This window comes from Anabrus simplex, chromosome 3 (genome assembly GCF_040414725.1).
Source record: "Anabrus simplex isolate iqAnaSimp1 chromosome 3, ASM4041472v1, whole genome shotgun sequence".
NCBI lineage: Eukaryota > Metazoa > Arthropoda > Insecta > Orthoptera > Tettigoniidae > Anabrus > Anabrus simplex.
Genome location: NC_090267.1, coordinates 158,091,807 through 158,116,823, shown reverse-complemented (window position 1 = coordinate 158,116,823; position 25,017 = coordinate 158,091,807). Strand labels below are relative to the sequence as shown.

Genomic DNA, 25,017 nt, shown 5'->3' with positions numbered 1-25,017 from the left:
GAGAGATCTGACAACTCCAAGCAACACGAGCCGGCCAGCAGGCTTATCTCCATGGCAACCGCAGTGGGCCCACCCACGTTTCCATGGCAATCATAACCCCTAGTCCCTTCTCCCCACCCACCCAGGCAGGCAGTAAACGGACCTCCCTCTAAGAACTGTCAGAACGCATCTTTCAGTATTACGACCATAGCCACAGTAACGTAGCCGGCAGGAGCCGATGTGAACTCTTAGGTAGCAACTAGCGAAGTGAACGTTCCTCCCCTCTCACTCATGCTGCAGCACATGGAACTCGTCTGCATATAAAACTCAATTAGTGCGTAACTAAGGTTTTGTGCCAACAGATAGTAATTGCGCTCTACAGTCTTCAAAGGTTGAATCAGTTGCTGAATGAACATTTCGATACGATTTGTATTTTGTTATATACATGGTATTTATTGTTCTATCAATTTACACAACAGTACCTTCCATACAATTTGCGTGAAAACATATTGATTTTTGTCGCATTTAAGTGTTTCACATTGGAAGGCGTTGTACAGGGTGGCCCAAAAGTCAGTTAACATTTGACAAGGCAATACTTCACGGAATATTGAAGACAGAGAGTTAATAATTGACACACATAATTGGCATGACATGGGGTTTTATTGTCACCAAAATAAAGTACATAAAGCTTCACAAACAGTGCCTTTTCTGGTAACGTCTACATGCTCCGATTACAGGCGCATCTAACGCCCTCTCTCACGACAGCTCCTGTCAAGCATGTGTGGCCATTTGTATCCTTCGTGTTGCTGTCCAGCGCCATCTCTTGGTCATTTTGTGAACTTTATTTTGGTGTCAATAAAACCCCATGCCATGCAAATGATATGTGTTAATTATTACCTCGGAAACTTGAAGTATTCTGGAAATGTACGTTATTGGTTCACTGCCTCACTCCTAGATATCTAGGGGTCATCTTGAACCGTTCACTTACATACAAAGAGCAGTGCCTTAAGCTAAAGCAGAAGATCTCTTCGAGGAACTGCCTCTTCCGTAAACTGGCAGGAACTAACTGGGGCACCCATCCCCAAATGTTAAGAACAACATTTCTGGGCTTATGCTATTCACCAGGAGAATATGCCTGTCCTGTGTGGTATAAGTCAGCCCATGCAAAACAGGTTGATGTCATCTTAAACGAGAGTCGCAGGATTATTTCAGTTTGTTTTAGGCCAGCTCCCATCAATAAAGTGAACTATCTGGCTGGGATTGCTCCATCTGATATCAGAAGAGAAGTGGCAGCCAACAACGAAAGGAGAAAACCATCTACTATGACCACAAACCCACTCTCCGGATATCAACCTGCCATTTGGAATGAGCGAACTAGTAATTTGTCTGAATGGATGGAACCGAAGGAATCTCTACCTCCTGGCCGCACAGTGTGCCCAATCTGGAAGTCCCTGGACTGACTACGAGCTGAAGTTGTAAGAACAACGGACAACTTATATAAGTGGCATTTTCCGACCTAGACAATTCTATGTAACTGTGACGAATTTCAAACAACACAACATCTCTTATATTGTGCGTTGTGCCCATCCAGATGTACAATGAGTGATTTGACTCAAGCTAATTCAAGTGCTTCCGAAGTGCCTAAGTTTTGGGCGGGAACTGTTTGAAGTCACTTGATGACATATTTGTGTACTTATGTTCATTTCATGCTTCTTTTTAAAATGTTTTCATGTGTCATATTTTGTTCTTCTGACATAAATAAATAAATAAATAAATAAATAAATAAATAAATAAATAAATAAATAAATAAATAAATAAATAAATAAATAAATAAATAAATAAATAAATAAATAAATAAATAAATAAATAAATACATAAATAAATAAATAAATAACCCCTCTACCCCCAATATTCCGTGAAGTACTGCCCCGTCAAATGTTAACGGAGTTTTGGGTCATTCTGTGTATACAGTACATCTTATTTGTTGAAAAGAAAAGCTATAATACGTCATTTATTTTCAGTTAATGATACGAAACCGACTTCAGTTGTTTTGATGCGTTCATGTACGTCACACAAGTGATGCAGTCTATAGATACTTACATCGTAATATCTCCAGAAGAACATTGTATAGGAACCTGAAAGAAATTCTGTTATGCATAGTTTTTCGCCTAGTTTGTAATTCAGCAAGGAAAGTATGCACCTTGTATTATAAAAGTCTTTGTGATGAAAATAGCATTTTCTTAGTTTACTTAAGTATGTTTATCCTCTCAATTTGAGAGTTCCCTTTGTGGAAACAATAGTATGAAATTAGTTCTTGTTCCATCTTAGAATTATTTCAGGTCACATTGTTAGGTGAAACACTGCGCAAGCAATAACATATCGATTAGTTTTTCTCACTGTTTACTTTTCAAGCTTATTCATTACTGGCAACCGGTTCGTAACACACAAAGCAAAGTATCGCAAAGAGAATCCTTATGGATTTTCAATTCACTGAAAAAATTAAGAAATAACCTTAGGCCTATTAATCTTTGAACACGTGGAATTACAACAAAAACATTAGAATTATTTCTTAAAAAATTTCACATTTCACTGTTGTTCAGAAATAATGAACACTTTTGTTGGTGATAATGTTGATTCTGACAACTTCTGACTCTGCTCAAGTATCGACAGTTCTTTCTTCTCATGGGCCAATATCACTTATAAGTATCTGGCAGCAGCAGAGGAAAACTATCTTTTCTTTATACAGGAGAATGATGTTTCTCATATTTTATCGTCATAGCTAGAAGCACAGAGGGGTAAATGCCAGCTGCTGACTGGTGAATCACTTCGTGCTAATCCGCTAACTGCCTGTCGAAGAGAAGGGAGCTGTAGCAGACATATGACAATATTGCTTCCACATCAGTGCATCATGGGATCGTTATTTTGCCCGAAATATCCTTACATTGTTAAAGAACATAATTCCAGAAAAATGATTCATATTCATGACCGGGATATATCGTATTGGCAAGGAAGCTGCATTTATTAAGCTTAAGGGTTCCAATAGCGTGTCCCTCGTTGGATCAGTAGTCCTATTAATGTTTAGACACGTCGATTTAAAATATTATTTCCTTAAAAATATCATATTTCACTGTCGTTAAGAAATGAGCAATTTGTTGGCGATAATTCCTTTCATCTTAATACGCACCTGAACACAATACACTACCAACCATCACAGAAATTCATGCGAATTGAGTGCATGTTTCCACATACATTAGTTGTTATAAAGGACATTCGATCGTAAACATGGGCATAATACACTTTAAGTAATTTGGGATGAGGCTAGGAAAGACTGAACTTCAGCACAAGTTCAGTGGTTTAGTTCCCAGCTAGGGTTGTATATTTTTTATGGAAACCTACAACCTGTTTTCCAGTCATTGACCGGGTCAGGGATGTAATGAATGAAGCAGATATAGGCTATTAGTACGATGGGGTCGTCACTCCCAAAGTGATTTATTAATGACTGATAGATGCTATGAAATATGAATGGGGAGTGTTGCTGGAATGAAACATGATAGGGAAAACCGGGGTACCCGGAGAAGAACCTGTCCCGCCTCCGCTTTGTCCAGCACAAATGTCACATGGAGTGACCGGGATTTGAACCACGGTATCCAGCGGTGAGAGTCTGACGCGCTACCGTCTGAGCCACGGAGTCTTCTGTTTTTGATAAGCGGCCAAAATTCCTCTCGTATCGGCACTCAATGACATTGTCTCTGGCACGTTAAAAAGAAGATCTTTAGTGGCGAACTTGAGGTCACTTGACAGACAACATTAATGTCAGTCCATTAGCAAACAGTAGAGGGAAGACGAAAACGACGTATGACAGCACGTTATACAGTATGAGCGTTGCGCATTGAGCTTCTTGGATGAATGGTCAACACAGTTGCGTTCAGTTTAGTTATTGGGTTTGATGTCCCGCTGGTTGAGGGATTTTAGCTGTAACCGGTTAATTCCTCTTGCCTGAACACAACACACTACCAACCATCACAGAAATTCATACGAATAAAGTGCATGTTTCCACATACATTAGCCGTTATAAAGGACATTCGATCGTAAACATGGGCATGATACAGTTTAAGCAATTTGGGAGGAGGTTAGGAAAGAACGAAAAGCTGAGAGCATTTGTTTATTACGACAAGACTTTTTCCGACGTAATGGATGCCATTACAATCAGATCTCCTGTACGCTTAAAGTTTTACTGTCTGTAAATTCTCTTCAAAAGTTAGTGGGGAGCGGAAGTTCGTCCTACTAGTGTCTGCCCCATGTTCCAAAAGTAGTTTTTGTACTGCAGTTCTATCCCATCGATCGGCTATATCTAGCGCCGTGTCACCTTCCAAATTTACAGCATTAATGTCAGCTCTTGCTTCAATAAGAAGCTGAGCAACTTTAAAGTTATTGCATCCTGCAGCTACATGAAGAGGCGTACTGCCACAATTATTCTTGTCGTTCACAGATGCTCCAATTCTAAGCAAAGTAGCTACAGTGTCTTCATGTTGCCATTTTGCAGCCTCATGTAGTGGAGTGTTTCCAGATTTATTTTTCGAAGACGTGGATGCTCCGTATGACAGCAGGTCATGCAATAGAAGTGATTGTCGCCATACATCTGGGTCTGGTCCATGCCGATATCTGCTTTCGTCTCTATACCACGTTCCTAGAATACTGTCCTGAAACATTGTTCGCTGCCATCTGACAGCTAGGTGTAGTGGGGTATCTCCATCGCCGTTAACAGAATTTACTTCTGCTCTGGCTGGCAACAACAACTTAACGGCAGCGATATTCTTCCAGAAGACCGCTATATGGAGAGGAGAATTACCAAAGTCATTTCTTACGTTAACAGAAGCTCCACGATCTAGGAGCAACTTCATCAAGCTTACATTTTGTTGCCGAACAGTTTTATGGAGTGCAGTATTTCCATGTTCGTTCACGGTATCAATATCAGCTCCTTTATCCAATAGCATTATCACAATCCGCCGTTGGTACCATTTCACAGCCAGGTACAGAGGAGTGTTTTTATAGACGTTCCTACACATTACAGACGCTCCATGGTCCAACAGAACTTTCGATATTTCTGGGGTGCCATAGGATGCAGCTTTATGTAGAGGAGTATGCTCGCGTGAACCAAGAATATCGACGGGGATTCTGTTTTTGAGAAACATTTTCACAGTTTCTGTTCGCCCACTAAGTACTGCCTCGTGTAGCGCAGTGTTGCCATCCTTGTTTAAGGCTGAAATAGGTGATCCATAACATATCAGTGGCTTCACAGCATCAGGATTTCCGAGGATGGCAACCTTGTGTAGTGGTGTGTCTCCTAAGTTGTCAATCGCCGTAGTGAGTGCTCCATATTTCAGTAATAGTTTTAAAACTTTTAGACTGCGATTTTTAACCGCCTTATGAAGTGGTGTGATTCCATTTGAATCAGACGCGGAGGGATTGGCTCCACATTTGAGTAAATACAGTACAATGGCTGCATTTTCCCCATCAACTGCCCCGTGTAGAGGGGTGGATCCTTTGAGGTTTTTCACGTTAATATCAGCTCCATATTTCTTTAGAATTTTCACACATTTCTCATTTCCATAACGAGCTGCTACGTGTAATATCGTCTCATGTCCCTCAAACACTGGCCAGTTAACCTCAAATCCAGAAGAAATGTAACCACGGAAGGAAAGGCGTTTGTTTGATAGCTTCGAGATGAAGGACTTCACTGATTTCATTTTTAGAATATTCTCTTTTACCTGCGCTCCTCGCTGCAATAAGAGAATAACAACATCCCAAGATTCCACCTTGACAGCGTAATACAAAGGTGACATTTCGAGCAGGCTGTCGCAACACTCTACATCCGCTGCTCGATCTAACAAGAGTTTCACTATTTGGAGATCTCGCGCACCGTTCCCTTGGACACCGAGATGAAGTGGCGTCCTACCTGCCGCATCTCTACTGAGCATATTAACTGTATTCCCTAGTTCCATCACATCCTTGTTCAGTACTGCAAGGTGAGTAGGACATTCCTTTGCTAATATACGGTTGAAAACATCATAGACTGTTTTATACCAGGAAGTGAAGTATGTTTTCTGTATGAACGTCTGAGCTTCATGTCTGTGTTCTGCTAGCCATAAACCTGCGAAGAACTCTGCAAAGATTTGGTGAATAAACAGGGGATTGCCAAAAGCAATACCGTCTATAATACCTGTTTTCTCTTTGCCATTTTCGATAAATTTCAAGTAATCTTCAATTTTGCGCGTCACCTCCCTCTTCATTTCTGAAGGCAGTTCTTCACATATGTTCAGTACTCTCAACGAACAGTACATATGAAGTTCCATGAAAGCTTTCCTGTGTGTTTCCATTAAAATATCTGAACCGACTCCTTCAATTTTTGATTTTTCACCGTAGAATATCTTTAATTTATTTTCAATAAATCTTTCTAATAGATAATTTATATTGAGTACTTTAGGTAGCTCGGAAAATTTGTTTGATAATACTACTTCGTTGTAAGTTTCAAGAATCATTTTCATGTGCAAGGGGTAGCTACTTACCGGTAGTCCGTTATCAAAATTTAATGTGCTATTAAATGCTCTTAGCACTTTTAGAGCACGAGCTTCTCCCCAAAATTTATCAAAGAACTTTGTAACTTCAAACTCAGTGAGGGGTTGAAGGACAAAAACCCTTGTTTGTAGCGCAGTTTCTAATTTTTCTTCTATAATCCGCCGAGATGTCACAAAGAGCGTACAAACCTTTGACTGCTGAATTAACTGGAGGATAGAAATAACAGTCTCGGTGTACCAAGGGCTAATTTCATCGAATGCATCACACAGAATGAATGCTCTTCCCGTTATCTCAACTGCATTCTTCAGCAGACCCTCTCCGAGAACAGATCCCTCAACTCGTGCCGCTTTGAATAATATGTTAAATAAATCACTTGATTTAACTTTACCAAGAGAGGTCGTTTCGTGCAAGTAACTCGAAAATTCACTGAGTTTAACAACTATTACCCAGAACGTCGGATATAGTTTCTTCAGTCTGATTGCCACTTGTGAAAGAAGACCAGATTTTCCGATTCCAGGCTCCCCTGTAACGACAACAGTCTTTAGTTCAGCATCAATGAGCTCTTCCTCTCCAGGAGTACAAGTCTTACATTTGATGATGAGTTTTGTTACGTCAGAAATGTCTCTGGTCTCGGCTTCTATATATTTAGACAGTTGTTCGCAGTCACCCAGTGACCATAACCAGTATAATGAGTCGTCTTTCATCTGTAGAATGTGCACAGGAGGATCCGACTTTGATCTCTCTTGGCTTTCTAAATTGGTAACAATGCTCGGGACTTCGCTATGACTAATTGCCATGAACTTCTTTTTGTTGTTTGAATTACCAGTGTTACTATTGGATTGAGAGGAGTTTACCAGATTATTAAGCTGATTAACAGTCACGTCTGCTACGTAAAAAACACCGTTCATTTTTTCGTCTGAAAGAACCTCCTCTTTAATTAAAATATTTCTTGACATTCTTCGTGGTATGTAAAAGTCGTTTCCACTTGTGGGTGGTGAACTAATTTCTTTGCAGCTTATTAGTGATGCTAGCCAGTTCTCATCATGTAAATTTTTGGCTCCCAGATCGTGTATTTTTACACTTGTCCCTTGGAAGTGTACTTTTCGTTGAAGCAAAGTGGTCTGAGAAATATGGTCCAGTTGAAGAAAGCTGATTGAATCTCTCATCTCATAATAACGTTCAGGTACTTCATTGTCGAGGGATGAAATGTTTGCACTATCAGTAACCACAATGATTTTCTTCGCGGCACTGTTCCTCAGTGCCTCTGTTACCACAGAAATACACGCGTTATCTGGTAAGTCAATCACAAGGTAGTCTGCCCACCCAGATATCCATAACTCATGGCTGCCCTTAGGCTCGATAGCATTCATGAATACAAATGGAGAACCACCAAGATAGGAGAATGCCTGCAATGTCTTCACACATCTAAACGATGCATCGGAGTTGCTGTATATGACATGCACTAGCCGACTTTTGGAGTCGATTACCTCCTTAACAAATTTCAAGAGTACATCATCTCGAAATTTCATTTCAGAAAATAATAACATTTCCTCTTTAATGTTCATCTTTATTTCCTCCCACTCTTTCCAGTTCTCGCATAGGTACGGTGTACTACCAGACTTGGCCCACCAAATTTCAATTTTATTAAGAAATGCACTGTGTAACGTCTTATAATTAGAAATACTTCCATTGGCAAATCTAAAGAATTCTTGTCTGATGAGCTCGTCAAGAAAATCTACACTAGCTTGATTACAGAATATGAAAAATCTTTTAATGAATTCAGATGCTCCAGGCTCTTCTCGGAATGCAGCACATGGATCATCTTCGATGTCAACCTTTAACACATTCCCAAAATTTCCTCCCGTGCTTATCAAATCTATGGTATCAGTGTCTATTAACCCTGGGGTTACACTGGTGCATGCATTTACGGCAGCATTGGTATAAAGTACAAAAAGGACATTCCTGAAATTACCCGAAAGGATATCCGCTTGAACCGACCTAAAATACTTGTTCAAGCTTAATTTCCCAGTAGCTGACGATAACAGATTTTTGCTTATGACTCCCGTTCGATGCTTCAGTTGGATGAAGAGCCTCTTCTCGTTGTTCTCGACCATTGTACTGAAGACAATATCATCGAAGTCACCGGCGGCTGCGTCGTTCACTGCGAGTCGAAAGTGTTTCGAAGTTCGAAGAGCGCGCAGATATATCAGAGCACTCATTCTTATTTCGAAGTTCGTTCCTTTCTGATCAGCAGCGCCCGGTCTCCGTTGATACTCCCTGAAATATAGAAATATATTTTCATAATATCAATACTAATAATCATAATAATGACGACATTGATCATCACAATGATAATAGATTAATATTTTGTTTAGATTAACGTAATGGCATGGTACATGTCTGTACACATAGTGAGAAAAAAAGATTATGACATAAGTTAATGCAAAACGAGCGTAATTGGTCATTGCCTACAAATCTTGCAGACTCCTATGAGATTACTATGTAAACTACTATAAACTTGTACTTGTGGACCTTAAGGAGGTAATATAAACTCCTAGAATTATTCCTGAATAAGTGCAATGTAATCTCCTAGGAATATTTTGAATTGCAACACTGCATTAAAATATGAACTTCCATCCAAGTTTCCTGACACAATATTTTGCTTTATCAGTCCGGAATAGTCAGTGACATATATGAATTAGGTACTATGTGTTAATACTAACGTACACTACCTCTGTTTGTATTAAAATTAGCACGTAATAATATAAGCCGGTAAACATTCTTTTCAAGTTTATTGCTAATAATTTACCAAGAATATCGCATTTCTAGTAAAGCTACACAGCCACTCGGAAGTTTTAAAGATATTAACAATCTTTCCTTTAATATATATATAGACATTTCATGAGCACTTGAATCACAAATTTCTTGATTTTAATAAGTGTTTAATAATCTGTGTACAATATAATGTAGAAATGATGATAATAAAATTCTACACTTGTGAACCATTGAAGGCAGACATATAAAAATGTTAAAACTGATAAATTTTAGTAATAGCACTGTCAGAATACGACAAAATCTCGTAATCGACGAGGTGTACTCCTTTTCCTCTGTGGTCATCTCGTTTGAGCAATGAGGGCTGTCTCAATTGCTACTTCAAGTGACTAACACTACTGGAAAACATGGTATTCTAATTGCATCAAAACACCGGGTAGGTTGAGATCAAATCTGAGCACAGCTGGCTGATACGGGGACCGTACGCTACGTCTACAAGTAAAAGTATCGCGTAAGTTGCTTTCCTTGTTTACTTGTTGAATATAAAATCTGGGAAGGGGTTCTTTCTGATTAAACTGAACATGCTTGTGAAATTACTCTCTGATTTGCCAGATAGCATTTCGGGTTTAGAAAAGGTTATTCTAGTGAGGCTCAACTTGCAGGACCGCAGTAAGGTGTAGCAGATATTTCAGATTAAGGAAGACAAATGGACTGTATCAGTATTCACCTATCCGTAGGTTTTGATAGGATGGATCATGGGAGACTATTACTAAAAATGAGAGCTATTGGACTAGTGGAAAGAATGACTGAATGCGTGGTTAAACGGCCAGAAAACAGAACACATAGGGGCTCAAAAGTATCAAGACACAGCGAATTAATCTACAGTAGTACTACTGTATCATAGAGTCAGACACAAATTATTGAAATTAAGTTATTTCCTAGTATACAACGTTGCTGGTGGCGAGGTGTGCAAAAAAGAGTGCATATCTACAGCTGACCACGAACAGAAAACATACACTTGTGTATGAGAGAAGTACCTTGAGCGCACGTCAACGACCACAAAATGAAGCATCTACCCTTGGGATATGTTCATGGCCATCGCGAAACTGGAAGGGTATCTACATCTAAAGGGTAACTAGTGGGGAAGGAAGGTATTCGGGGAATGAAACAGACTCATCATTACCGCACACTTTTAGTTTTGTAATCCAAGAAAAACTTCTAGAGGGCTTTAATGATAAAGGCATTACAAAGTTTGAGAACGTTCAGATTATGAATCATAGCTGAGAAATGATATAAGGGATCCAGAAATATTATCACGGAACTGGAGTGTGTATCGTAGAGATAGGATAGGAATGGCAGGAGGGGAGTATTCATTCTGGTGAAAGACGAATTTGTAAGCTACGAAAATGTTAAAGATGACAAACATGAAATTTCTAGCCGCAAGGCTCATCTCTAAAGATAATAGGCAACTCGATGTCTTTGGAGTAAAAAGACCGTGACAGGGTAGCTAGTCACTTCCTATCGTCTAAGTTAGTGGAGGAAGCACCAGAAGTTGAACAGGAATGTGTGCTGTTAAGTGAAGTGCAATTTTTGGCTAGGTGGGAAAACGATCCGCACTTAAACAACCTTGGGAGGGCCCTGCTCCGTTCCTAGTTCCACTAGGTTTTACCAAGGGACACTTATTCCTAAGGTGTTATGCCGATCCGCACGCATAACACTTGCGAGGAGGGAAGGTTCGGCCAGGTGGTGGCCGAGAACTGTTAGATGACGGAGGTGGCTCCCTAGCGACTCGTAAGGTGTCAGCGTACCGCATATTTTCTCATTGGTCGTCCGGCTTCATGGCTAAATGTTAGCGTGCTGGCCTTTGGCCACAGGGGTTCTGGGTTCGATTCCCGGCAGGGTCGGAAAATTGAACCATAATTGGTTAATTTCGCTGGCAAGGGGGCTGGGTGTGTGTTTTGTCTTCAACGTCATTTCATCCTCATCACGACGCGCAGGTCACCTACGGGTGTCAAATCAAAAGACCTGCATCTGGCGAGCCGAACTTGTCCTCAGACACTCCCGGCACTAAAAGCCTTACGCCATTTCATTTTTTTCTCTCATTGGCCGACATGTTAAGTTGGCAGGAAGAGATAGAAGTGTTGATTAACATTTGAACATTAAAAGCAATCAATAAACCATTCAGTTTAGGAAACCTTCACATACAAAATTTGTCTTAAATTTTAATAGTTCATCTTCACCGCAGAGGGTGCAACATAAGTTGATAGTAGAGACATTTGTCGAAAACTGTCCAAACTTTTGTACTAATAGTTTCAAGGTTCATGTTACAGATGGTCATGTACCAGGCGCTAGTTTTAAATGCACGGGGAGGGTGTACCTCCGGTACAATTATTATTATTATTATTATTAGATGCGAAATACACCAGAAAACTGATCATACAAAGCACACTTAGAAGTTGTGCAGTTCCTTCTTTGCCAGGCAGCCTTCAATTTTTCTCTCATCGTGGTTCTTCGTTCTTCTGTCCACTTGGCTTCTGTCTTCTTGTGATTTCTCTCTGACTCTACTTCCCTCTAGCTGATTTTCGTTCTGTAGCGGGTTTGGTCTGTGATGTCGGCCACTTTGATTCCTGATTTTTCCAGGTCTTAGCGGATTTCCGATGTCCACCTATTTGTTTTGATGTTTTCTGTTGCCTCTAATAAGATTCTTGTCAGTCTGTTTCCTGGAAGGCGTTTGATGTATTCGTAAAATTTCAGGCGTCTTTTTCTGATGTCCTCCGCAACGTTTGAGAGCTCCTCGGTTTTTGTACGAGACTGGAGTCGGTGTCCTTCGTCAGTCAGGTTTGGGCAGAGAATTTTTCTGATGATTTTATGTTCCTCTTTCAGAATGTCTTCGGATACTGTTTTTTTGTGGAGATCGGTGGTGGTGGTGGTGGTGATTATTGTTTTAAGAGGAAGTACCACAAGGCAACCATCCTCTATGTAACACTAATCAGAGAAAAAATGGAAGGGATCCGATACTCAGAAAAATGAAGGTATCGGCCAAAGAAAGACAAGGACCACGAAGGGCATGAAAATGAAAGACTCCCTAGTGCTCAAATACTGTCGGGGTAGGTAAAGAACAAGTGTTGACCAAGGGAGGTCGGATAGGGTAGATGGAAGTGAGGAGTCTGGCACAAGTAAATGGAAGCAATGCCAGGACTCCGCTGAGGGCCTCGTGGTCGCCAACCCACGCTCCAAAGTTCAGAGACCCTGGGCCCTCTTTTAGTCGCCTCTTACGACAGGCAGAGGATACCGTGGGTGTTATTCTACCGCTCCCACCCACAGGGGGATTTGTGGAGATCCAGTGTTTCACTCGCGCATAGTATTTCAGGTTTGATCACGGTGTTCTGATGTCGAAGACAGAGAGGCATTTTTGTTGTAAATATTTTGCGTTCGGCTGAGGGCTCCGTTCATTTTCTGGATGTGGACCTCGAGTGCCTTCTGTTCTTTTCCTGTTGGTACCACAATTTCTCCGAGATATCGGAACTCAATTAACTTACTTTTTCGATTGTGCCAAATTTCGTGTTCAAATTCTGGAGGATGCAGTGGTTGCACATGGCCTTGGTTTTTGAGAAGGAGATTTGTAGACCGAGTTTTTCTGAGCATTTCTTGAGGGTTTCGATTTGGCTGACTGCCTGTTGTTCGTTTGTTGTGAGGATCGCGAGGTCATCTGCGAAAGCGAAACAGGAGATTTTTACATGTTTTCTTGTCATACTTAATGGTTGTCAATTTCCTTGAACTTTTAGAGCTTGTTCCTATTCTCTCATGATTTTGTCCAGGGCTATGTTAAAGAGTAATGAGGAAAGTCCATCTCCTTGTCGGACACCAGTTTTTATCCGAAAATTTTCAGGTATATTTCCCATTAATTTTAATTGGGAGCTTGTGTTGGTGAGAGTTAGTATGATTTTTTTTTTTTTTTTTGAGTGTTGTTGTCCAGTCCGTATTCACTTAGTGTTTGGAAGAGGAATTGCCGGACAATGGAATCGTATGCTTTCTGGAAGTCCTCGAAGGTGCAGATTGTAGGTCGTTTTCTGGTGTGTCGTAGTTTCAAGATGGTGTTCAGATTGAGTATCTGTTCTGCACAGGATCTATGGGGGCAGAAGCCAGATTGGTATTCGCCTACAATATTATTATTATTATTACGTATTGTACCCATACTGCATCATTTAGGGCAACTATTACATAATTTGGTTTCACAAACAGATGTATAGATGGAATGGTTGGATGAGGACCTCCAGAAATTACTTACCAGGTTTGAAGTCTCGTCCTCCCTACTTTAATTTCGTCACCGGCTGAACTCATAGCATACGGCCAATGGAATGTTCGAAAATAAAAATAGGCACTAGATAAAATATAACGAAAGTAGGATTCTATAATGTAAGAGGAATACACTAATATTATTAAATGAAAAGAATCTTCGTTGAAATATTATTTGGTAAACATTTTATTTATACTGAGAAATCACACGAGATGGTGCCATACTACAACACATGAACAAGAAACAATCAAGACAATGCAAAAATTATATATATATATGCTTTCTTTTCCTTGTAGTTTATTCATAGTTGTAGTTGGTCCTCGACATACCTCAAATCATTCGGTTTATTATCACGGTTGTAGAAAGTATAAGTACGTTTTATTTAAAACACGAGATTGCACCGCCGTATATCAAACACATGGTCCATTTGACCACAACAATTATATATTTACATTGAACACGTACATGTATCCTGGGTTTACCTAACAAATTAAATTCAAAGAAAATCAGCCAACGCTGGAATCGAACCCATCACCACAGACACTTTGGGAAATAATAAAACACATAAACACATTACATAAAAACATATCAAACTTATATCACACAATACATCTCGAAGATTATGGCTTAACCAAGCCATAGTGTCTGGTTAAATTCTTCGCTTCAACATGGGTCGAACTCAGGTACTTCAGCTTCCAAGGTAAAACATTTAAAACTCCAATCACGAGCTAATTTAATGCATAACATGGGAAGGGATATATCCTTCGCAAAATCAGAAAATTATCCGCACTACTCATAACGTATCATTAGAATGGAATTGAGACTGCTCTGGTGAATGAAAAGGATCTCGCCAGTAAACATTAACCTGCTGGAAACGACAAGCATTCCTCCGACCCTAAGTCCGCCCGCAATAAAAATGTCAATCATGACAACAGCTGTGTGAACAGCTCTGTGGCTACAAACATATTGAAATCGTCGTTCTTTCTTTCTTTCTTTCTTTCTTTCTTTCTTTCTTTCTTTTTCTCTTTCTTTCTTTTATATATCACCTCGGCTTATTCTCAAGTACGCATTCATTTGAGAGCCATTACTTCTTATTATTCATTATTTGGCTATATATTCAGCCCAATTCAATATATCACGACAGCCACAATTATCATTATCTTTTATCATTCCAACAACATAACATGTTACAGCTTCACTCTTCCATATCATACCACCGCATCTCAAATCCGTTCTATTAATTTACAGTGAAGACTCCATTCTTACAGGTTATTTAATTCTTCTCGCATATCTATATAATTCGCAATATACCTCGGTTTGGGACATCTTCAATGATCATCTATTATCATACGGGATTTATAATACCTGAATCACCTTGAAGCAAACATATAGTTTATATTCAGACTACTATAAAAATCTTTACCAGATAATAACATTACGAAGAAATTATAAGTTTAGCTAAATCGTTATTCTTCCCAAATATGTGCTTCACATACACTACGAATTTAAGGGAATCTATATAATAATTCATGCAAATAAGCTGCTAAATATCAATGATTATTCTTAAATCACTTAAAAATCCTAACTAAAATAATAAATCTTTCCCAGTCACACGCATATAGTGTTCCCTATATTATAAATGATTAATTATACATTTTAATATTTACAAAATAAAAATTGCTACTGGCACGCAAATCTCGTGGTTTACTATATTCAAATATGTACTTATCGAATGATGGGTATGGTTTGCTGTCATCTCGAGGTACATCTTAGGTTTTTACTCCTTCATGATGAGCGGTCTTCTCTTTGATAGTCCTTGGTTCCTCTCCATACCACCACGATCCATGTCTCGAACTGTGGTCTTCTTAGTTGAGTCTCTGGACGCTCCCTGTAGAAATGACTGCAGGCGCTTAGGCGCGATTCTTGTAGGCTCCAGATCTCGGGTTCGACGATCACTCACGAACATACAGGCAAAATGGGAAATCAGTTATTAAACACTGTTTATGTACTTTCAAAAGGGATCTACTGCTGACACGATACACTGAAAACTTTAAATAGATCAATGCAAATAGTGGCAAGTTTGTAGAAATCACTGTTCATTTCCCCATTAATCACACAGTCTATCACCACGAGTGTCCATGGAGTATGCAAACGCTAATTTTATCAGGAACAGTTATTTAATTTTATTGAACGTCACTCACTCGCAAAATGCTTTGGATCGGTTATTAATAATTACTGAATATAATTAGCTGTCGCACTACCTCTAAACAACCTGACGCGTTTACCCTTTCACTGGTTATTGCATCATGAGCCGCAACTGACTTTTGTTCTTATTTGAAATATTGAATGGTGAGATAAGGCTTCTATTCATAAATACTGTACTTTTTCTTGTACCACACGGCTTATTTCGCGATATTTTACATCGCACTGATGTGTTTTCTTCTATGACACAACACTTCATAAACTGATATCCAAGTTCACTCCTAACGTGTTAGTACTGCAACTGCACAAATGACAATAAGATACTGTATCTAGGTCCTGGCTCTACTTATAGCCTCCAGACAAAATGATCAGGGGGGAGGTAAATTATGCCCCTGCTGAATTTAAAGGTCCGGTAATCGGAATCTTTCAGCGACGTGAAAACACTCAAATTATAGCTTGTGAACTCTACTTTCTATTGATCGCATATAAAACTAAAGCGATCAGTGGGTCATTCACTGTCTCAAAAGCGTCCTTTTAGAAAATCACGCGTCATGGTTCATCACGCAAGATGTCCCATTTTTTTCCACACGTTGTCAGATTTCAACAGTCATCTTTACTCTGCGTACCACTGTATGACAGGCGTCATTACCGATCCACTATTCAAGTATTGCATTTATATGCATCAACAATTAGCATTAAATACATCGGTTCGAATGAGACCTGACTCATAAATTTCCAAAAATTATTTCAGATGAAGGTGTTCTTCTTCTTCCTCTTTTAAGTAAAGTATAGTGAAGAGGCACCAGTGAACGCGGTGTTGAATTAGTAAAGGACATTTATTTCTCAGGAGTTAACACACCTTACTCAGCCCACTCTCCGACAACCTACATTTCCACGCGTAGCGTCATCCTTCCATCTCGCTTACACGAAAAGAGAGCGCGATTTCAAGGTCCAGCGGAAATGCGCTATCCTTTTCTCGTTTCAGCGCAGAAAACTGCTCCCTTCGGGCTGGGATATCGCAAATCACACCCCGGTTCGGCATATAGGCAGCTAATTACTACATTTTATGTCACAGAATGTCGCGGAAAACGGCATATATAATTGACTAGACCTCCTAACATGTCTATGGCATGGTGATGAACGGTTACAGTATATTATTATTTAGGATTTATTAGGATTTATGACAATTTTAATCGGATGATAAACGCTGCTTCTTATTTGCATATAATCTTCTAAACAACAACGAAAGTGTACCCTGTACAACTCCTGTAGACTGCTAACAGAAGTTTGTAATAATTTCTGAGTTGCTGTTTATTATAGGTTGTGTTATTTATATTCGGCACCGTATTATTTGATTCCAGTGGACGTTGATCAGTCAGTTACTTCACCTTACAACGTAAAATATTAACAAATGGGCCTACATCAAACTTTCCAAAAGACTGAGGAAATTTAGGACGGGGTGTGATTTCCCACACCCTACCTGTAAATACGTCCTTGTCTGGCAAGCCCTTATCGGAATTTCCGACGGTGAGCGGCATCTGTGTATCTAAAGGCCCTTCACACTACAGATAATGCGAATCAAGACGTCCGTTTCGGAATCAATTCGGGGTCAACCGAATAAAATCATAAATGTGACGCTTCGTCCAACTGGCAACTTACAGTTTGGCGGGGTTTGTCGCTTACCGTATTCTCAGCGTGTTGGGTATTTATTCATTTGGGTATTTCTCATGGATTAAACTTATTTAAGACATATATTTTGATGAAATACTCCCTTACCCTGAGAAACTGGAAAGCAAATATGCGATCGTAGACGACTTAAGTTTTTTAAATGCACAAAATATGTTAGCATTCTAGATGTACTGTATATAACTTTTTTTTTTTTTTGATAAGTAATTTGTATGTCTGAAAAGTGAAATAATGCTGAGCAGTTTACTGACCTTCATAACCTTTGTCAGTTTCTTTAAATTTTAAGCAGCAATGCAGCGACTGAATGTTGAGTGTACAAGAGAAGAATCACTGTCTTGTTGACAAGATCAGTTGAAGGGATCATTGTAGTAAAGGACAATTTTAAACACATAACTCGTGAAGAATGTTGCAAATACTTGTTGCATGTCTTCTGATAAAAGTATGTGCTGTGAGAAAATATAAGCCTGTAACCAACACAGTTTCAACACCGTTAATAACCTTAAGGTAAGCTATAGGCCTCTTACAGTTTTTAAGTATTTCTAAATAATTTTCCTCTTTTTATATAAAATGGCCAACATTTCCTGAAAGAAAAATCTGGATTTTTAAAAAGAATGGATAGGGCAACTTAATGAAGTTGTTGTTTTGCTATGCAGCAAGTCTGCACTAAAACTCTTGATAAAACTAAGACTTATCAATAGGAAACTTGCTACAGGAAACCCACACCGTGTACTGATAAAAACAGGAAATGCTCTCACTTACTTCAATGACGTAAGAAAGCCGCTCTTGTCTTCACCCTGAAACAATAAACAAGAGATACAAGTAGCTAAAAATCCTCATAGAAAACATATCATCAGGTAAGAGGAAAACATAAGCAGTGGATGTCCTACAGGTTGATACATCTAGAGAGCACTCATTTCATTGTGTAAAAGCCGAGTGACATAGCTGCACGGTACCAGATTTGTTGGTGTAAGCCTCCATTCTGAACATGGCAATTTTAAACCCAACTGGCAGCAGTCCTGAAGACAGTCGTCTGTTATTTACCAATTTACCACTTTCACACCAGTCAAATGCTGGGGTCCTATCTTAATTAAGGCTACGGTCGTCATCTTCTCCGGCGACGTGGTCTTAATAATAATAATAATAATAATAATAATAATAATAATAATAATAATAATAATTGTTTGTCCAACCCTTGTCCCTTTTCTCTACGGGGTCGGATATGAGGTGAGATGAAACTGTCATGGCGGGTCTTTTATGTCCGGGTGCCATTCCTGACCTCAACCTCATGAGAAGAGTTAACGAAATGAAACGAATGACGATCCGGTGCCGGCACATAGCCTACTCCTGTCGACGAGGACCAGAGCTCTGCTGAAGGCTTAACGTCGCCATTCGACGAACGAATCACCATCAACAGCGTCATATGCCCTCACTCCATATGAGCACTGCGGAGAGGTTAGGAATTTAATCCAGGCGTTTGGCACGCAATAGAAATTGTATACCACCACCTCCCTTACCCTGCCGGCCAACATTCTGATGGTGAACATATTTTCGACCAACGTTACTCGAACCGGCTAAGCTCGGTGTCAGACCGTTTATACTCTAACGCCTTAACGATCATAGCTACCAGGCGGGCTTAATAATAATAATAATAATAATAATAATCATAATCATAATAATAATACCGAGCTCGATAGCTGCAGTCGCTTAAGTGCGGCCAGTATCCAGTATTCGGGAGATAGTAGGTTCGAATCCCACTGTCGGCAGCCCTGAAAATGGTTTTCCGTGGTTTCCCATTTTCACACCAGGCAAATGCTGGGGCTGTACCTTAATTAAGGCCACGGCCGCTTCCTTCCCACTCCTAGCCCTTTCCTGTCCAACGTCGCCATACGACCTATCTGTGTCGGTACGACGTAAAGCAACTAGCAAAAAAAAAAAAAAAAAAATGTTATTATTTTTACGTCCCAACTACTTGTGCAGCTGGCCTTCTGACTCCAAATTGACAGGTTCGATCCTGGCTCAGTCCAGAGATATTGTTAGGTGTTCTGATACATCAGCCTCGTGTTGGCAGATTTACCGACACGTAAAGGAACTCCTGTGGGTCAAACTTCCGGCACTTCGACGTGTCAACAAACCTAAAATGTTAGTTAGTTGCACGTAAATTAAATAAAATTATTAATTATTAGCTGAGATACCAGTGCTTCGCTACGGAATTCTACATTGTATACAGAATTCTAGGTTAAGTAGTGTACACGATATGGGTAAGATTGTATTAAATGGCATAGGTCTTAACGTTACACCAGAAACGCGACGGGGAAGTCACCATATGCCATTTCTCATGTGAAGGCCGGGTTAGGGAATTTTCATTGTAATGGCAGGCCCTCTTGCCTACTATCAATCATAATCAATTTGGGCAGTTTTCATTGTAATGGCAGACAGTCACTTTCCACCTGCATTTTTACGTCCTCAGGACTGTCTCTGTGATTTTCCCAACTGAAATCAACATAGGTCATTACAATGACATCAGTAGGAACGTCGCGATTAAAACCAATGTTGTCATATGAAATACTCGATCAAATGAAAATACGCACATTTTCTTACTTTTGACGAACAGCACTACGCTGCCGATCTAACAGTCCAAAGTTCCAAAGCTGGAATGACCAGGGCGCCGACAGCCGTGAACACTCTTCTGCCATTATTCCGTTAAGTGTGCACCCTGCTCATTCCAACCAACGCCTGAAAGTAGGTATCGAATATCTCGAATACAATAATGAGCAAGTGTGTTACATACCATTAGTATCAGAAAATTTATGAACCAGAGAAATGGCATGCTAAAGAAAATAATTATTTAACTCCCCAGCTGCTTCCTGCCCAATATTCAGGCAGCATGTTATACCCGGTACGCAGCACTAATCCCATCTATCGGAGATGAGTGGCAGCAGAAGACACAATACACATCACAACAAACAACGGTCAATGTAATGTTATTGTTGATCAATTTTATGAGCTTTCGGTATTGTAGGCCTTCAGATTTAGTTTTCTTCCAACTCCGTGATATTAGGTCATCTAATGTAAAGGGAGTCCTCCTTTCTTCTATTACTCCCTCTTGTATTATTCTTCAAGCGTTCGTTTCTTTACAATTTTTTCTCATTTTTATAATCATCTTTACAATTTTCCTTGTCGATATGGACCGATGACCCCCCATGGCACTACAGCCCTGGAAGGGCCTTGGCCTACCAAGCGACCGCTGCTCAGCCCGAAGGCCTGCAGATTACGAGCTGTCGTGTGGTCAGCATGACAAATCCTCTCGGCCGTTATTCTTGGCTTTCTAGACCGGGGCCGCTATCTGACCGTCAGATAGCTCCTCAATTCTAATCACGTATGCTGAGTGGACCTCGTACCATCCCTCAGGTCCAGATAAAAATCCCTGACCTGGCCGGGAATCGAACCCGGGGCCTCCGGGTAAGAGGCAGGCTCGCTACCGATGACCACGCGATTTTACGCCTTAAGACAATCACGATAAAACCATCGCCAGTTAACACTATTGAACAATATTTCCATGTTGGCGTTGATAAGGACTACGCAGCCAAAGTCTAAATTAATCTAAATTCATGAATTCCTTCATCACAGTCGTCCCCCTGTGTGAGGGCGGTAGAATAACAGCCACGGTAACCTCTGCTTGTCGTAAGACGCGACTAAACCGGTCCCCTCTGGTGCTCCGAACTTGGGGGAGCGTGGGTTGGCGACCACGGGGCCCTTAGCTGTGTCCTGGCATTGCTTCCACTTCCTTATGTCAGGCTCCTCACTTTCATCTATCCTATCCTATCCTATCCTATCCTATCCTATCCTATCCTATCCTATCCTATCCTATCCTATCCTACCTCTCTTGGTCAACTCTTGCTCTTTTCTTACACCGACAAGTATTACGTGTGGAGGCCTAGGGAGACTTTCGTTTTCGCGCCCACTGTGAACCTTGTTTTTCTTTAGTGTTATATAGAGCATGGTTGCCTAGTTGTGCTTCTTAAAACAATAATCACCACCACCACCCCTATCATAGTCGGTATGATAAAATTTAATGAGACATTAATAAGCGGAAATTGTATTCTCTATAGCTCTTGTTATGTAGTACTTTTCGATAGCAGCAATAACATGTGTTTAAAAATCTTCCCCTAAACTACCATATACAGTGTGAATAAACTGTACTACCTCATTCCCCGCTTTTACATACCGATTTTCATTAAATTCTGTTTACCTATTCTCTCGTGGCTCGGCGTTGATATGGACTTCGCGATGAAATTTCAAATTCATGAATATCTCTATTATAATAGCCGCTACGGTAGAAAGATATAACCGGGCGAGTTGGCCGTGCGTGTAGAGGCGCGCGGCTGTGAGCTTGCATCCGGAAGATAGTAGGTTCGAATCCCACTATCGGCAGCCCTGAAAATGGTTTTCCGTGGTTTCCCATTTTCACACCAGGCAAATGCTGGGGCTGTACCTTAATTAAGGCCACGGCCGCTTTCCTTCCAACTCCTAGGCCTTTCCTATCCCATCGTCGCCATAAGACCTATCTGTGTCGGTGCGACGTAAAGCCCCTAGCAAAAAAAAAAAAAAGAAAGATATAAGGCATAAATGATCAGTTATTTAATTGTCCATAATTTTCGTTACGCAGTATTTATCGATAGGACTACTAATAACATTAATATTTGATCATTTAATTTTAGGCCTTCCCCTAAACTACCATTTCACTCAACGTGAATAAAATTATTTATAGCCTAGTTTGTAGTGGCTCATTCCCCGACTTTATATACCGATTTCCATTAAATTCTCTTCTGCCATTTGCTCGTGATGCAAGTACAAACGGATAGACAGACAGACATGACGAAAAATTAAAAAGTGCTTTTCCTTTACTGTGGACATGACCGATACATAAATACCATTCTTTTTAAATTCTGAGCAATGTGCATACAAAAACTGTTATTTTATACTAGCAAATGTACCCGTGCTTCGCTACGTAAATTGCTGTGCGCGCAGTGAGTAACATTGTATTAAATTGCAAGACTTTTAGCGTTATCCGAAAAACACCACTGAGAGGACCTCGTACGTTGTTTGCGATTCAAGGCGCGCGTTGGGAGGTTCGGATGAAAATGACAGGCCACTTTTCCTATCGCAGTTCACAATCGAGATCGGGATTTTCTACTATAACAGGAGGCTCACTTGCCTACTGCCATTCACAGTGGAGAAGTGGAGTTTTCATTATAATGACAGGCCCCTTTTCCTAACGCCAGTCAGAATCGAGTTGGATTTTTTGATTATAATCGAGAAATGCAGCTCTACCTGGAGCTAAAAACGAATGTCTGTATTATAAAATTGAAATGTCCCTCACTTAATTGTGATGATATGCATTACGGATTGAAGAAAGCGGTAACAGAGGATAAATTTGGGCGCAGGGATTCTTAGATAAGATGATAATTTACGGTGTTATTACTTAAGCCTAAAGAGTAAAGAACTTCGTCATTTGAAGAGTGAGCGAAATTATGTACATAACAAAATGAGGGGAAGGTTCACGTACGGTCTTCGCATTTTACAGAAAGGAGACAATTGAAAAGGCCAAGTCCATTCAGCAATTTTTAATTGATATGTAGCCTATAATTAAATCTGCCCCTGGATGAATGTACTCTAAATATGAAGTTTGGTCGAGATCTGTTCAGCCGTTTCGCCGTGATGGTGGAACATCCGGACAAACAGACACGAAATCTAAAACCACTTATCCGGCCTTGAGTTTACCTAAAACGGATAAATAATTATCAGAAAAATTGACAAAAGTAACGAAGTTACAGACAGTGGGCCTCCTACAACTTTATTTATGTAGATACAGTATATAGATTCGTCACCGAGCCCTGTGTTATTAGGTAGGTTTGAAGACCATATAATTATTTAAGTTTCACATTCTTCATGGTGCGTAACCTACTGTACTTTGTTAGATTCTCGCCTTCTGTGCTCAAAAGGATCCGAATCACATCTCGCTGAAACTGGTTGGCGTTTAATAGTACTTAAGACTCGTATCCGTAGAGTTATAGGCTTGCTGAGGAAGTTATTCAGGTCAAAGTATTGGCACTCCATCATCTCGTATAATTATTGTTACTTCTACTACATAATTTTAAAGCGGTGATGGTGGTGGTGATTACTGTTTTAAGAGCAAGTATAAATTGGCAATTATCCTCTATTTACACTAATCCGAGGTAAAATGAAAAAAGTGCGACCCTTTGCAGAATTAAGGTATCAGCAAAATAAAGGAGAGGGCCACCAAGGGCGTGAAAATGGAAGACTCCCAATGCTTCATAGACGAAAGAATTAATATATAACCATAAACTCCACTTTTACTCCTTAAATAAACAAAATTGTTAGTGCCGATTATATTTTTAAGAGGACGTACAACTGAAAAACTGTCCTCGTAAGTCAGCAGACACCGATATTTCACATTCCACCACGCTTTAACATTTGAACCATGAAATTCAAACTTTATTGCACGCTCAGGAATTTAGTTTGGACGTTAACACCACTATCAACTCAAAGCAAAATCTTAAACTGATTGATAATAATAATAATAATAATAATAATAATAATAATAATAATAATAATAATAATAATAATAATAATAATAATAATAATAATAATAATAATAATTAATAATTGCAAATAGTCGAAATGGAATTCATTTTTCAAATAATATGTGATCGAGATTGCAACTGTATCTTAGGAACAATTAAACACCATCCATGATCATTGTTAGAGGTAATAATATCCTTCAACCACAACTGGACAGTCTTGGACTGTCTAACCAAGATATACTGTAATTATACAAGAGGCCTTCTCTTCGTTTAAATAATGAGACAGCACTCTGGTTTCCTGCCCCACGAGTCAACACGAAAACAAACCACGAAGTTCGTCATGTTGACGCATAGCGCGTTAAGCATTTATCTACAACTGAAATTGCTCATGTGCGAACGAAACTAGTATTTTGGGAACTTGAAGCTTATCCTCACCCTTAATCTACCGACAGTCTTATGTTACTCGATAAGATTTACCAGAAGTACAAATATTACTTGAATGATGCCGCTCGGTGGAGACTCATTCCCTGTGCGGTCCGCAGTCATTAGATATAGGACGCACGTACAATAATGTCGCTAGCGGAGGCGATATTGAGATCCATCAACGAGCCGAGAATAAAGGTGCAGAGCTTTCCTTAGCGGCCGTTAAGGTGAGCTGTGGCCCGGAGGTCGATGCGAGTTCTGACACGAGCCAACAATATTCTCTGTACTGAGGGGGGCGTATCATGGCGTACAGTATTGTACTGCATGAATTCTCCCTTCCTTCGAGAGATAATTCATTGCCTCGTGCCAGAACTGCGCGTCGCATGCCTCGACTGGTTGCTGAATCTCTTAGTGTGGTTGATCGCCACGCTGAGTTGGGGGCGTGGTTGGGGCCCCCTGACCCACACCAGCTATCAC

General features: G+C 40.0%; 1 protein-coding gene across 3 annotated transcripts in view; it reads right to left on the bottom strand.

The window, feature by feature from the left end:
- The window catches only part of LOC136866111 (uncharacterized), a 207,026-nt gene that overhangs the window by 121,707 nt on the left and 60,302 nt on the right, over positions 1 to 25,017 (bottom strand). For 2 of the 3 annotated variants that reach the window (XM_067142790.2, XM_068226609.1), the window contains exons 3-4: positions 18,272 to 18,306; positions 426 to 8,832 (exon numbers count right to left, since the gene is read on the bottom strand). In XM_067142790.2, the coding sequence (XP_066998891.2) occupies positions 4,203 to 8,832; positions 18,272 to 18,306 (4,665 nt within the window). In that variant the 3' untranslated portion in view covers positions 426 to 4,202. Of the gene's footprint in view, positions 1 to 425; positions 8,833 to 18,271; positions 18,307 to 25,017 lie in introns of those variants that run through there. The other variant, XR_011017909.1, reaches the window with a different exon arrangement.